The following is a 12653-nucleotide window of genomic DNA, read 5'->3' as shown; positions in this document are numbered from 1 at the left end:
ATGTAGACTTATTATCTTCATCATCCCTAAGATTATACAGTAGAACTGTAAAATATGTTTGGTTGTATGTAAAGGGTAGTTTCGGGACCTACTGATACAATTTTATTATCTATTTATTAATACTTTTCACTCGTCACAAGTCAGATAGGATACTAGTTAATCATAGACCGTTTATTAAAATTAAAATTCGTAACAGTCGGAAAATCGAAAAAAACGTTTGTCTAATAGATATTTAATTAAAAAAACTTAATGCCCCTCATAAAGGAGACATTTGAAAACGATTACAAGAGTGATTAGCTAATTAGCTATCGAATCCTTTTTTATTAATCGTTTATTAGTCACACGTTTTCTTCGCGCTTTTCCTTGTATTTTTAGCAGTATTTATTTGCTAAAGCGAAGTGCAATACGATCAACGAATTTACGCGTCGAGAATTAGGTATCACCTACTCTGCTTCGATTTTTACGTGGTGATTTGTATGTCCAGTAATGAATCGTTGCAAAGTAATTTAAGGTGAATAGTAGACATGGCTACTTATGCACCGTCAATTAGTAACAGCGAGCGTGTCCCACGTGACTAAGCCCGCGCGTGTCCCGGCAGCTACCCGATGGCGAGCGCGGAGGAGGTGCTGAAGCACGAGGACAACTGCGCCATCTGCTGGGAGCCCATGAAGGAGGCGCGCAAGCTGCCGTGCGCGCACCTGTTCCACAACTCGTGCCTGTGCCGCTGGGTGCAGCAGGACGCGTCGTGCCCCACGTGCCGCCGCGCGCTGTCCGCCGCCAGCGACGCGCCCGCCGCGCCGCCCGCCGCGCACAACCACCTCTTCCACTTCGACGGTGCGCCCGCGACCTGCCCGCGACACACCTCCTTGCTCGCGCGCCACGCGTGTCACACACGTCACGTGTTGATCGCAAACGTCAGCTGTCAGCCGGCCTAAAATATCGATGTCACAAAAATTATTAAATTATCGTGTTCTGTAAATCCGGCCCATCGAGACGCGCGCGTAGATGTACGCGAGTGGCTCGGTCGAAACTCTCCTGCTTTCGATTCTGTGCTGCGCCGTGTGCTGCGTCCTCGTGAGTTGGAAGGTCACGCAGTGGACGATTACCTTTGACGGTACATCGGCCGACGTGACGCGCATCCGCGTAACAGTACCGGCCTTCCACATACGAGCTGAGGCCTAATATATTTTTCCCTACGATGTTTTCCTTCACCGACGAGTACGAGATGAATTATAAACATAAATTGAGCACATAGAAATTCAGTGGGGCCGGCCTGGATTCGAACCCGCAGTCATCAAGATGTCCGCGTTCCAACGACTGAGCCATCTCGTCTCCTTTTCGCACTCGCATACATCCCGTGAAACCATTACAATGTCGCACTCGAATATTTCGTCAGGTTCCCGCTACGTGTCCTGGCTGCCGAGCTTCTCCGTGGAGGTGACGCGGCGCGCGGGCGTCGACCTGGGCCCGGGCCTGGCCGCCGCCACCGCGCCCGCGCCCGCGCCCCGCCCCGCGCCCGACCCCTCCGCCGAGACCACCGCGCTCGTGGAGCAGGTGCAGCGCCTGTTCCCGCAGTACCCGCGCGCGCTGCTGCTCGACGACCTGGCCGTGTCGCGCTCCGCGCACCTCACCATCGACAACATCCTCGAGGGCCGCCTGCCGCCGCCGCCGCCGCCCGCCGCGCCCGCGCCCCCCGCGCCCGAGGACGCCGCGCGCGCGCTGGCCGACGCCGAGGCGCCGCTGCTCGCCGACGCGCCCGACGACAGCGGCTCCGCAGAGAAGTAAATACTCATTTGTGAGCCTAGAGCCAGTGAATGTTTCCACACCACTAACGCTCCCCGCCCGCAGCGCGTTCTCGGCGACGGCGGCGGAGCGCGAGGCCGCGCTGCAGCGCCGCAAGGCCGAGCTGCGCGCCGCCGCGCGCGCGCGCTTCCTGCGGCGCCGCGCCGCGCCCGCCGCGCCCGCCGCGCCCGCCGCGCCGGCGCCGCCGCAGCGCAGCCCGCGCAGCTGAGTGTTCCGCCACATCCTCACGCGCCTCGCGCAGCCGCGCGCGCCGCGCCCGCCGCCCCCGCCCTAGGCGCCGGCCGCCTCTTGAGATTTGTTCAAAATATATGAATGTTATACGAATCGATGCCTCCGGACCGTTACTCAAAATTTAACTTCAGGAAGTCAAAAAAATTAATATTTGTATAAACTTTTTGGGTCTCGTCTGTGTGTGAAATGCTGTGTCCCCCGCTTAACCCACACGACGACTCGCGTGTTCCTCTGTGACGGTGACTCACGTGCAAGAGAGAGAGAGAGCTATGTAATAGAGTTAAGGCTGATTTTCGCTATGTATGTAATACTAATGTTACCGTAGAGGTGCGAGCGAGCACCTTTTATATGTTACACTACTGTAGTCACGTGGTGTGTCACCCGGCGCTCGTGCAGAATGTTAACAAATCGAAGCATTCGGAGTCCAATGAAACTAATTTTCGTTCTCAACTAAAAATTGTCAATTATAATAGTAGTCTCGGGCGAAAATATACTTTTCGAGTGTTTTAGCGGCAGCAACTTTCACGAGTTTTGTTCACATTTTGTACGAGTGTTATTTAAATGTATCTATGAAGGTACTCGAGTTGGACGTGGTCTTCGTAGGAGGAAATTTGACAAGGGACAATATTTTGGTGCGCTGGTACGATGGAAGCCTCGAGTATCGCTAGCTATGATAACGCCTAGTGTTTCCGTGACCGCCTTACCGCTGTGTAGCGACTGACATCTCGTGTCCCCACCCTGTCCCAGTGAATAATCTGTCCGTTTCAGGTGTTTTTATATAATATTGTAACTCGATGTGTGTCCACGACTCTATGTTAAATGAATGTGATATAATATGCTCTTATTTATTAAAACTCGATGTTAGATAAACGGGAGGATATAAATTTAAGTGTTAGTTTTAATGTTGTTAGTGATATATTGTGATGAGTGTTATTGATGTAGCTTCGATGACTTTTAAATACTACGACGTTCATTATTGTCCATTCGCGCTGCATTGCGTCACGCTGGGGCTGCCATGGGACTGCACCCCGGGACTCGGCCAGGGACTTAGACGTCCGCGTTGACCGTGGACTGGCCTTGCCCCCTTATCACCCCTCCCACAAATATAATCAGGGCCAATTTCTGGCCATGGTTGAGCAATTGGCAGCCCTAGTCACGACTCGTAGAAGCTTATTTGTAAATATATTATTATTGTAATTATTTTGTCAATGCGAGTAGTCAGAAGCAAGCGACTTATTTTTTCTACTATATTAAGAGTGTATTTTTCTAATGTGACATTTCAATTTATATCAGTATCGATTAAAATTGTCCATAGGTTTTAATGATATATTGAACTCCTTTTTAACTCGTTAAGACGTAGTAGCGGTTGAATATGTAATCGATATAATAACTGTTCTTATGGATATTATTGTATTAAAACATTTTAATATTAAATACCATATAATCTAGCGTATTCGACGTGTTATACTAAAAGTTTTATCCAAAGGCGATCGCCGTGCTTTTATTCCACTAAAAGTAATTGTATCCTTATAAAAATATTATATATTGTTTCTTTTTCTAATTTTACAATTTTTTTATACCGTTTTAATAATAGTTATGATAATTGATCTTTATGTTGATAATAAAATAGTTAGAATAGCACTAAATTGATGTGTGTAGATGTATTTCAGACAAACCACTTTGGTGCACAATCATAGGTCGATCTCTCCGTGTAAGGAATGTCTCCCAAATAATACATCCAGTGTACAATTGGGCGCTGTTGTTACATAAACACGTGCTAAAACCCGAGTGGCATTCAAGGATCTAATTAAAAGGAAATATATGTCTGACTATAAATGTTTTATCTTTATAAATTAATGATTGCAATTAAAATTGTACGATTAAAACTTGACAGAGTACATAGCGGTTAGTGAATTACAAATATATCTATGTAGTGATTTGATGTTACATAAATGTTGTTACATATATTCATGAAATAATTTCCCCTGAAAGCTCATTATATCTGTACTTATGTTTAAATGATAATAATGTACTCTTTAATCTTGTCTTTTTATTTTTGTGACATTGATATTTAGGTATTTTGTAAAATGTATAGCCTCATAATAATCCTGTAGCAAAAGTACAGGACACTGATGATTGATGAATGAGGCTGTATACTTTATTGAATTTACATTTTATTACACTAAATACATGTAACTATTATTGATTGAAAACTAGTCAAAAATAAAGATACTTTAAAAATGAAACCTTTTATTTCAAATCACACTACACATTGCTATTATGAATACTATTAGTTCATCAGTTTCAAATCGGTTTTCTTATTTTCTCAAACGTCATTTCCTTATACAAAACCATTCTAAATATAAAATCAGAATTTCTGCTTCTTTCCTCTACTCACTTCACCTTACCCCACAACATCAGTTTTAATTTGAATATAAATGAGTTGAGCTTTTCTGTCAATCAACTTACAGTGGAGAGATTAAATGATATTCTATGTAATAAATTAATTGAAAATGAAAATTTAAGCTAACTCATATTAAAAGATACTGTCTACTGGATCAGTATCGAAACTATTATATGAAATTACTTGATCCATATCATACTCTGTGAAAAATTAATTTTTTGTATATGATCATAATTCAAACATAATTTATCAACCATCAAAGGTGCTCCTTTCTCCCTCAACAACAACCCAGTCCAAACCATTTGCATCCTTTTTCCTTCTCTTTGATTTATGATAGATAACTTGAAAACTTACTATTCAACCTCTTTCTCTTGGAAAAATGTTAATAAAACTCAATTTGACTGTTTACATCTGTATTTGAAAAGTAATATAAGTAATTTCAATTATTATAATAGATATTTATTTATCCAATAAAGTTTATGACCACTATATGTAACACAAGGTGTGCAAATATGAAATCCGCAAATCCTCGTTCAGCGCTCAATCCTTGAAATTCACTCTTGTTTTCTGGGTTTACTTGCAATCTCAAACAAACTGTAAAGAAGACATTAATAAGGTTATTTTAAATAAACATAAACACAATCGTTTGTAGCAAACGACTATATTCACTTTTCGGGTTATAAATGTATAGCAATTGTTTTACCTCCAAGTACGAAGCAGCTGACTGTAGAGATAAATCCACTAAGAAACGAATTGAACGGAAATGTGCCGACAAGACAGCAATACGCGAACTGTATAACTGCCGTTAAAAAGATGTACAATAAATATGCATCAACGATTTTAAGCTTTTTAGAAGTCTTCGTTGTATATTCTTGATAAAGTTTTGGAATAACAGATGCAAGAGACGTCATTTTTCTCTTAAATACGATTTGTTTTTTGAAATTACTGCGATACTCCGGCTTTTCTTGCTTTTGCTTTGACGTATTTTGACGTACAAACTAGTTACTGACGTGTACATTTGTATCACAGATTATCAAATTATACAATGTAATTTGCTTGTTTATAAAAACAGTGTTTTATTATTTTATTGAATAAGCTGAAGCCCACTATGTTATGAAGAAATAAGTTATTTGTACATCGTATCACTAAAGACAATCCTTATAAAAATTTAATTTTAACGTAAAATGAAATAACTGTCAACAAACTAAAGTCGAAACTGCTTGTCATTTACCTATTGTCAAAATTGTTCATCATTATTTTGTGCATGTCATTATTCTAACATTACCTTAAATAAGTTTTTGCGTTGATAATATTATATTTAAATAACCAAAATGCTCAGCATGAACGAAAATTTTCCGGAATATGCAGTACCCGGCGCTAAACAACATCGTTTCGAACCTTACGCAGACAACGGTGGAAGCGTTGTGGCCATCGCCGGTGAAGACTACGCTGTGATCGGAGCCGACACTCGGCTGAGTACCGGCTTCTCCATCTACACAAGAGAACAGAAGAAACTTTTCAAACTGTCCGATCAAACTGTGCTCGGAGCCACAGGATGTTGGTGTGATACTCTGACTCTCACTCGGTTACTGCACGCCAGAATGCAGATGTATCAACATGAACATAATAAAGCAATGTCAACGCCTGCTGTAGCTCAGATGCTGTCTACTATGTTATACTACAAGAGATTCTTTCCATATTATATTTCCAATGTTTTGGCTGGCTTAGATGCTGATGGAAAAGGATGTGTGTACAGTTATGATCCTATTGGTCATTGCGAACGATCTAATTACCGTGCTGGCGGTTCTGCTGGTGCTCAGTTGCAACCTCTATTGGACAACCAGATAGGTTTGAAAAATATGCAAAATGTGACAGAGGTGCCTTTGTCAAGAGAAAAAGCCTTAGCCCTGTTAAAGGATGTGTTCATCAGTGCAGCTGAACGTGACATCTACACTGGTGACTGTATCTACATTCTGATCATTACAGCAAATGGCATCCAGGAGGAGAAATTTGAACTTCGTAAAGATTAATGAATACTGTGTTTTATTAAATAAAGACTTGTAAAAATAAAATATTCTTGTTTATTTTCAATAAGAACTTTAATACCTTCTGTTAACAAAACAGACATAAAAACAATTAACTGAATTTATTCTAAGAATAATAATTACAGGGTAACTACAATATAATTACATATTTGTTCATAACTATTTACAAATCTCAACCTGAAGGATCAACAAATCTAATACAATTTACTTATTATATTTAGGCATAACAAATATATTTTGAGGAAAGATTTTTTCAAACATTTCCTTAATAACCTCTTGTCTAGAATTTTCGCCGAGAACTGTAGCTTTTATTCTAGGAGGTACAGTATTACCAGCAACTAATGGATGAATATTGTAACATAGCTCAACTTTGTCCTTTGGGGGCACTGTTACGGAAAACTTTTTATACCCCGAAAACATATAAGCATCCGTTCCTTCCACTGATAGACTGAGCCTGATTGTTGTATTGGTATTTCCAATCAAAGTACATTTTAATGGAACAGACGTCTGCAAATCAACCACTTCAGGGTAGTTAACTTCAATTGAAATTGGACAGTCATCTATAGTAATTCCGGACAATGCAGTGCTGCTCATAACAATGCTGCCATCAGTATTGCTTTTCCGTCGCCACCTTATGTTGTACAAGCCAACCCTTGTAGGCAGATCTTTCGGCTTATGTTTGGCTTGGATGCATATAGCATCAGATGCAATATTTTTTTCAGCTACTTGTAAATTACTTATACAAGAAGGTGGTTTTTTGTCATCAGCATATTTGAAGCAATCCACAGTTTCTAATTCAGTATCTAAAATAAGTAAATCCCATGGACTTAAAATCTTTATTTGAGGCATAACTATAAATGGATCATCTACAAAGCACTTGGAGACAGGTTTGAAGTTCATTGTAACAAAGTTTGTGGATACTTCGAAAGGCTTGATAACTGAAATTTTTGTAGTAAAATCTTTAACACATTCAAGTTTAGGAGTTTCATTCAGGTCTATGTTATATGACACTTTAATTTGAACTGTTACCGTTGCGGTTCTGTTGGTCTTCAAATAAAATGTATTTGAATAAGTTGCAGCCTTATTTACATTACCTATAAGGATTTTCAAAGGTAGAGACTGTGGTTCACCTTCTTTAAAGCTCAATTCTGTTACAGTTTCAGGATTGGCATTGTCAGGAGAGCTCAAAAGTGAAACAACTATTGTCATGTCATAGACCAAACTATCTTCATTATTAGTCACAGTAAATGTTGTAGGGAACCATTCTCCTTGAAGAGCTGGTGCTGCATTATCAATTCCTATTGATAGTCTACACTCTCTACTAGTAATAGATGTTGTAGTCAAAGGCACAATACAATCAAATTCATAATCATTTTTAGGGCTCAGTATGAAATGTAGTAGCTCAGGATGTATAATGGGTAAGCTTTTATTGTCTTCTATTTTGAAATTCATGATGATCTTTCTTTTTTTATCGGAATCAAGAACAAATGACACATTTTTTATGCTTAACTCCGATCCATTATCATGAGGATTTGTTTTGAATTTACACAAAAACTTCTTAACACTACAGCCTTCTAGTTTTATAATTGAATTGTCATTATCAGTAATTGGTATTTCAATAGTTTCTGTGTTTGAGGATATTGTTAGAATGGCTGTTTTAATTTCAAGCATTGTATTATATGTAAGTCGTACAAATATTTCAATTTCAATTAATTCATCCATTCTGTATTTTTGTTGCTTGAATTTAGGTTTTACTTCTAAGAAACTAGCAATATTGACCATATCTATAGTGACAATATATGGTTCCTTATCAATGGCCATACCCCACAACTCCAATGCTTTACCCTGAGAAGAGGCTGGCAGATCAGGTTCTGGAGCTGGTACATTTAAATTAAGTACAGAAATTATATTCCTGAAAATTCTGTCTTTATCATTATTTGGCACTTGAATATTCTTTGACAGTGCCTCAACTGACAGCTGGATATAGTCCTGTATTTTTGCTGACAGATATGCACATTGCAACGCTCTATTTAAAACATGAGAGGCTAAAAACCACCATTTTTCCTTTCTGTAATCCCAGAGCATATGAGAGAGTAGAGTAAGGGCTTTACCATAATCAGCACAGTAATAATACTCATTTGCCATTTCAACTACTAGCTGTTTTCTCATCCGAGGGGAGTGGAATGTCTTAAATTGAGAAATTGCACTACCTAGAAAACTTATTATAACGGCAGAATGATTAAAAACCCTTTCATTGTACTGGAGTGCAAGTATTGCAGCTTGTTCTTTTTGAGGATCATGAGGGTCAGCACTGAGTCTTCCTGGTCTCCAAGGCCTTTGCCCATAAAATTCAACAATACCCTCCATGGGATCTGGAGGTGGAGGATACTGCTGAGCTTCACAGCAAACTGATCTCATTGCTTGACGTCTCTTAACTGTGAATTGAGCTGCATGCTGGTAATAGAATCCTGGGTGTTGGGACTGAATACCAGGTAGCCCAACTCTGATAGCTTCATCAAATAATTCTCCAAATGCACTGTACTGCCTAGCAATCCAAGCATAATGTTCAAAGAGCAATTCAGTGGGACCTATTCTATTTTTGTACCTCTCAACATGTGATTTAAGTTGTGCAATGGCATCTCTGGCTAGATTTAGAGCAAACAGCAACTTACACAGTTTATAATTGATATACCCAGCCACTGTTCTTATTTCATGTATATTGGTATCGACCTGTCTCGTCTCCAGTAAGTTATTGTAAGCATGCATGTAGTGCTTATGGGCTGTACTCAAGTCCTGCTTCAGTTCATTCAAAAACCCTAACTTAAATTGATGTCGCACAAATAAATAGTGATGGGTTGTTTTATTCAAATGATCTCTGTGTTGTTTGATGTTTTTCGTTTCATGGTGGTAGTAATTCTGTGCAATATCATAAAAGGCATTTTCTAGTCTTATTATGTACCCCATTAAGTGGTCACTATGAGGAAGAACAAATAGTGATTTCGATTGTATTTCACAAGCAGAACAAAGGGCTTGAGCTCTTTCTGCTCCCAACATATATTCAGAGGGGGGAGGCGACAGACCACTCTGGACTACCACGACTGCGACTCGAGTGGCGTGCCCTTCTACCGCCGCACGGATTGACTGGACTCGTGATGCGCATTCGATAATCTTTTCATTCCATTGGGGATCATTCCATTCCATATCATAAAAGATAACAACGAGGGCAGGTATTAGGGATACGCGTTTTTGTATCCAATTTTTCTTTAATATTCCCTTGGGAATATACCACTCATATGAGTTTCTTTTTGGTTTAACGACAGGAAATTCAAATGTGTTATTTAATAACTTGAATCTAACTGAGGCGCGGTCCGGTCGTCTATTATTGGAAAATGCGTCCCAAATTGTTTTATGAATGGCATTGTTTACAGTGTCCAAACCTGAGAGTCCGATTAGAGCCAAGGGTTTCAGGATAATATCGGGCGGAAACTCCGTGTTGTCACTCGGCTGCGTAGCCATTATAGAAGTTTACTTTGAAGAAGCCGTGTGGCAGAAATAAAACAGATTATTTTTTCATATCACAATATGTACAAATAGGATATATAATTTATATTTCACATTGGCCAACTCCAACACCCCATCATATCTCGTCAACCGAGAAATGTCAAAAACTTCAAGAATTCTGACGGTTAACAGCATTGCGATTCACTTTGCAGATGTTTCATGTTTTCTTCAGTTTTGAAACAGTATGTAACTGTAACATAATTTTCAATTAGTATTTACGAAAATATTGTGACATCATTTTTATGAGTTATAAGGCTACATTAAATTATTTATAAGGTAAATTCATTTAATTGTAATACTTGAAATAAAAAAAAAGACTATATGAATATAACTCTGTATATTTTTTAATAAGTATGATAAAAATGTGTTAAATTTTTTGTATGCTTTTATCATATACTATTTAAAATTGTATAATATTAATACCGTATTGATTTTGTACTCTGCATAAGATATGTTTCATGTCAATACTCAATTGTCATTTGCTGTCAGTTAATCTATTATATAGACAAAAATCAGTAAACAACATATGTCAAAAGCTATTTAATAACCTTTACAATTACTTGGTAAAAATTAAAAATAATTAGAAAACTCAAGTTTTATTAATAAATGGGTTATATCATTACGAATCTTTAAATCTACTAACGAAATTGAAACACCCTGGAAGTTACGACCTAGTCGATCTTGTTTACCAAAATGACTTCACAGGCGTTAGCATCTCTCACAGCGACTTACACAGATTCCGAAGGCGAGGAGGATATGGAAGATGGCCAGCAGACACCAGATAAAGAAGAACCTAGTATCACACAATCGCTACCCACCAGTCCAAAAAATGTAGACGAAACAAAACAAACAGCATCAGCACCCGTTTCGCCTAAAAGAAGACTTGTTTCATATGTCGATGACACAATTGTATCTGACGAAGAACCCTTGTCACCAAGTACTGAAAATCAAGATGACATGAGGAGATTGTCAATGGAGACTGACACCGATGAGGCCATTCCTCGTTCTGAACCTGAGGACTCCGAAGATGGAGTTCTTATACCCCCTGAGCCTCAGGGGAAATGTCCCAAGGAATTACAAGACACAATAGCTAAGTTTTACAGCCGCATGATGACAGAAGGCCTCGACATGAATAAAATTATACAAGATAAAAAGAACTTTAGGAATCCTAGTATATATGAAAAACTTATACAGTTTTGTGATATAAATGAGTTAGATACAAACTATCCCCCAGAAATATATGATCCTCTCAAGTGGGGTAAAGAATCATACTATGATGAACTTGCAAGAGTACAGAAATTAGAAATGGAGAAACGAGAGAAAGAGAAAAAGGATAAAATGTCAAAATTTGATTTCATCTCTGGTGTAGCAAAGAAGTCAGACAGTGATGAAGATAAAAAACGAAAATCAAAATGGGATCAAGCTGCTCCAAATGTTGCTAACAAACCAAGCATCAAGCAACCAGGTCTTCTCCAGCAACCACTCACCAGCAATGTTACGGGGACTAAAGGCACAGTCATTTCTGCTTTTGGATCCATTGCAAAGAAAGCAAAAATATGACCTAAAATGAAAGATTTCAACCACATTCTTAAATTAAATTATAACAAATAAAAGGAGTAAAACATGTCTTTGCATTATTTCATACTTTTTTCAATGTCATACAACTATTTAAGTTTTAATAGTGTAGCTAAAATAGACTATTTGGTATAAAACTATTATTGCATACTCATAGTAATGACTTGTAAACTTTCCCTTTATTGGGAGTTTCTCCTAAAAATAAATAACAATAAATGTTTTTCATCACCTCATAGTAAAGTATACCTAAGTAATAAAATAGTAAACAAGTCTATACATTAAAACTGATGCAATGTGTATGTTCAAACTACATTTTTAAATGTTCAACTAAATTTATTGCTGAGATGGCCCAGTGATCAGAATGTGTGCATATTAACCTTAGGTTCACCACTATATATATATGTGCTTAATTTGTGTCTATAATTCATCTCGTGCTCGGCGGTGAATGATAATATCGCGAGGAAACCTGCATGACTGCATGTGTCTCATTTCATCTAAATTCTGCCACATGTGAACAGCGTGGTAGAATATGTTCCAAACAATCACCTCAATGGAAGAGGAGGCCTTATCTCAGCTGTTACTTTATTTTAACTAAATTTAACTTATTTATTATGGTATGTTTCGATTACTTTTGAATTATAAAGGTTTCATTGTGAAAACGTATATAACAGATATAAATATATCTATTGCTATAAAGTTTTAAAACTTCTACATAATGTGGCTATAATCATTTATATGTTAGAAGTAATATTGTTCGATCTGACCCAACGATGAACGAAAGAACAATTTTTACGAATTTAGACACTTGTATACGGTATACGGTGTCCGTTTTTTTTACTTGATTAAAAAAAAAAACATGATACAAAAGGATTAACCACACTCTCAGACATGCGAAATATACTGATTACTGCAAACTTGCAAGGAAACAGACGTGCGATCTTATTTGTCAGTTTTGAAAACATTGGTCAAACAATATAATAATATTCTAAATTATTTTTTTATATAGTACTACTGTCAAGTTATTATAAATTAAA

General features: G+C 38.4%; 5 protein-coding genes across 5 annotated transcripts in view; 3 read left to right on the top strand and 2 right to left on the bottom strand.

Annotated features, from left to right (window-relative positions):
* LOC124537203 (E3 ubiquitin-protein ligase AMFR-like) overlaps positions 1 to 4280 on the top strand; it is a 57351-nt gene extending 53071 nt beyond the window's left edge. The window contains exons 6-8 of the mRNA XM_047113957.1: positions 599 to 834; positions 1397 to 1781; positions 1849 to 4280. Coding sequence (XP_046969913.1) covers positions 599 to 834; positions 1397 to 1781; positions 1849 to 2011 — 784 coding nt within the window. The 3' untranslated portion in view covers positions 2012 to 4280. The remainder of the gene's footprint in view (positions 1 to 598; positions 835 to 1396; positions 1782 to 1848) is intronic.
* A 554-nt stretch (positions 4281 to 4834) lies between these two features.
* Positions 4835 to 5438, bottom strand: LOC124537206 (dolichyl-diphosphooligosaccharide--protein glycosyltransferase subunit DAD1). Its single transcript, XM_047113959.1, has 2 exons — positions 5142 to 5438; positions 4835 to 5032 (listed from the first exon to the last, which is right to left on the bottom strand). Exons 1-2 carry the CDS (start codon positions 5347 to 5349, stop codon positions 4902 to 4904), a joined length of 339 nt encoding a protein of 112 aa, XP_046969915.1. The 5' UTR covers positions 5350 to 5438; the 3' UTR covers positions 4835 to 4901.
* Positions 5439 to 5659: 221 nt separating this feature from the next.
* Positions 5660 to 6510, top strand: LOC124537204 (proteasome subunit beta type-1). The gene has a single exon (XM_047113958.1). The coding sequence runs from the start codon at positions 5770 to 5772 to the stop codon at positions 6466 to 6468; it is 699 nt and encodes a 232-aa protein (XP_046969914.1). The 5' UTR covers positions 5660 to 5769; the 3' UTR covers positions 6469 to 6510.
* Positions 6511 to 6516: 6 nt separating this feature from the next.
* LOC124537202 (trafficking protein particle complex subunit 11) lies at positions 6517 to 10169 on the bottom strand. Its single transcript, XM_047113956.1, has one exon. It carries the CDS (start codon positions 9997 to 9999, stop codon positions 6688 to 6690), a length of 3312 nt encoding a protein of 1103 aa, XP_046969912.1. The 5' UTR covers positions 10000 to 10169; the 3' UTR covers positions 6517 to 6687.
* Positions 10170 to 10518: 349 nt separating this feature from the next.
* Positions 10519 to 11670, top strand: LOC124537499 (SAP30-binding protein). The gene has a single exon (XM_047114368.1). The coding sequence runs from the start codon at positions 10738 to 10740 to the stop codon at positions 11602 to 11604; it is 867 nt and encodes a 288-aa protein (XP_046970324.1). The 5' UTR covers positions 10519 to 10737; the 3' UTR covers positions 11605 to 11670.
* Positions 11671 to 12653: the final 983 nt, after the last annotated feature.

This window comes from Vanessa cardui, chromosome 18, assembly GCF_905220365.1.
Source record: "Vanessa cardui chromosome 18, ilVanCard2.1, whole genome shotgun sequence".
Lineage (NCBI taxonomy): Eukaryota > Metazoa > Arthropoda > Insecta > Lepidoptera > Nymphalidae > Vanessa > Vanessa cardui.
Note: the sequence above shows the minus strand (reverse complement) of the source record. Positions and strands in the feature narration are given on the sequence as shown.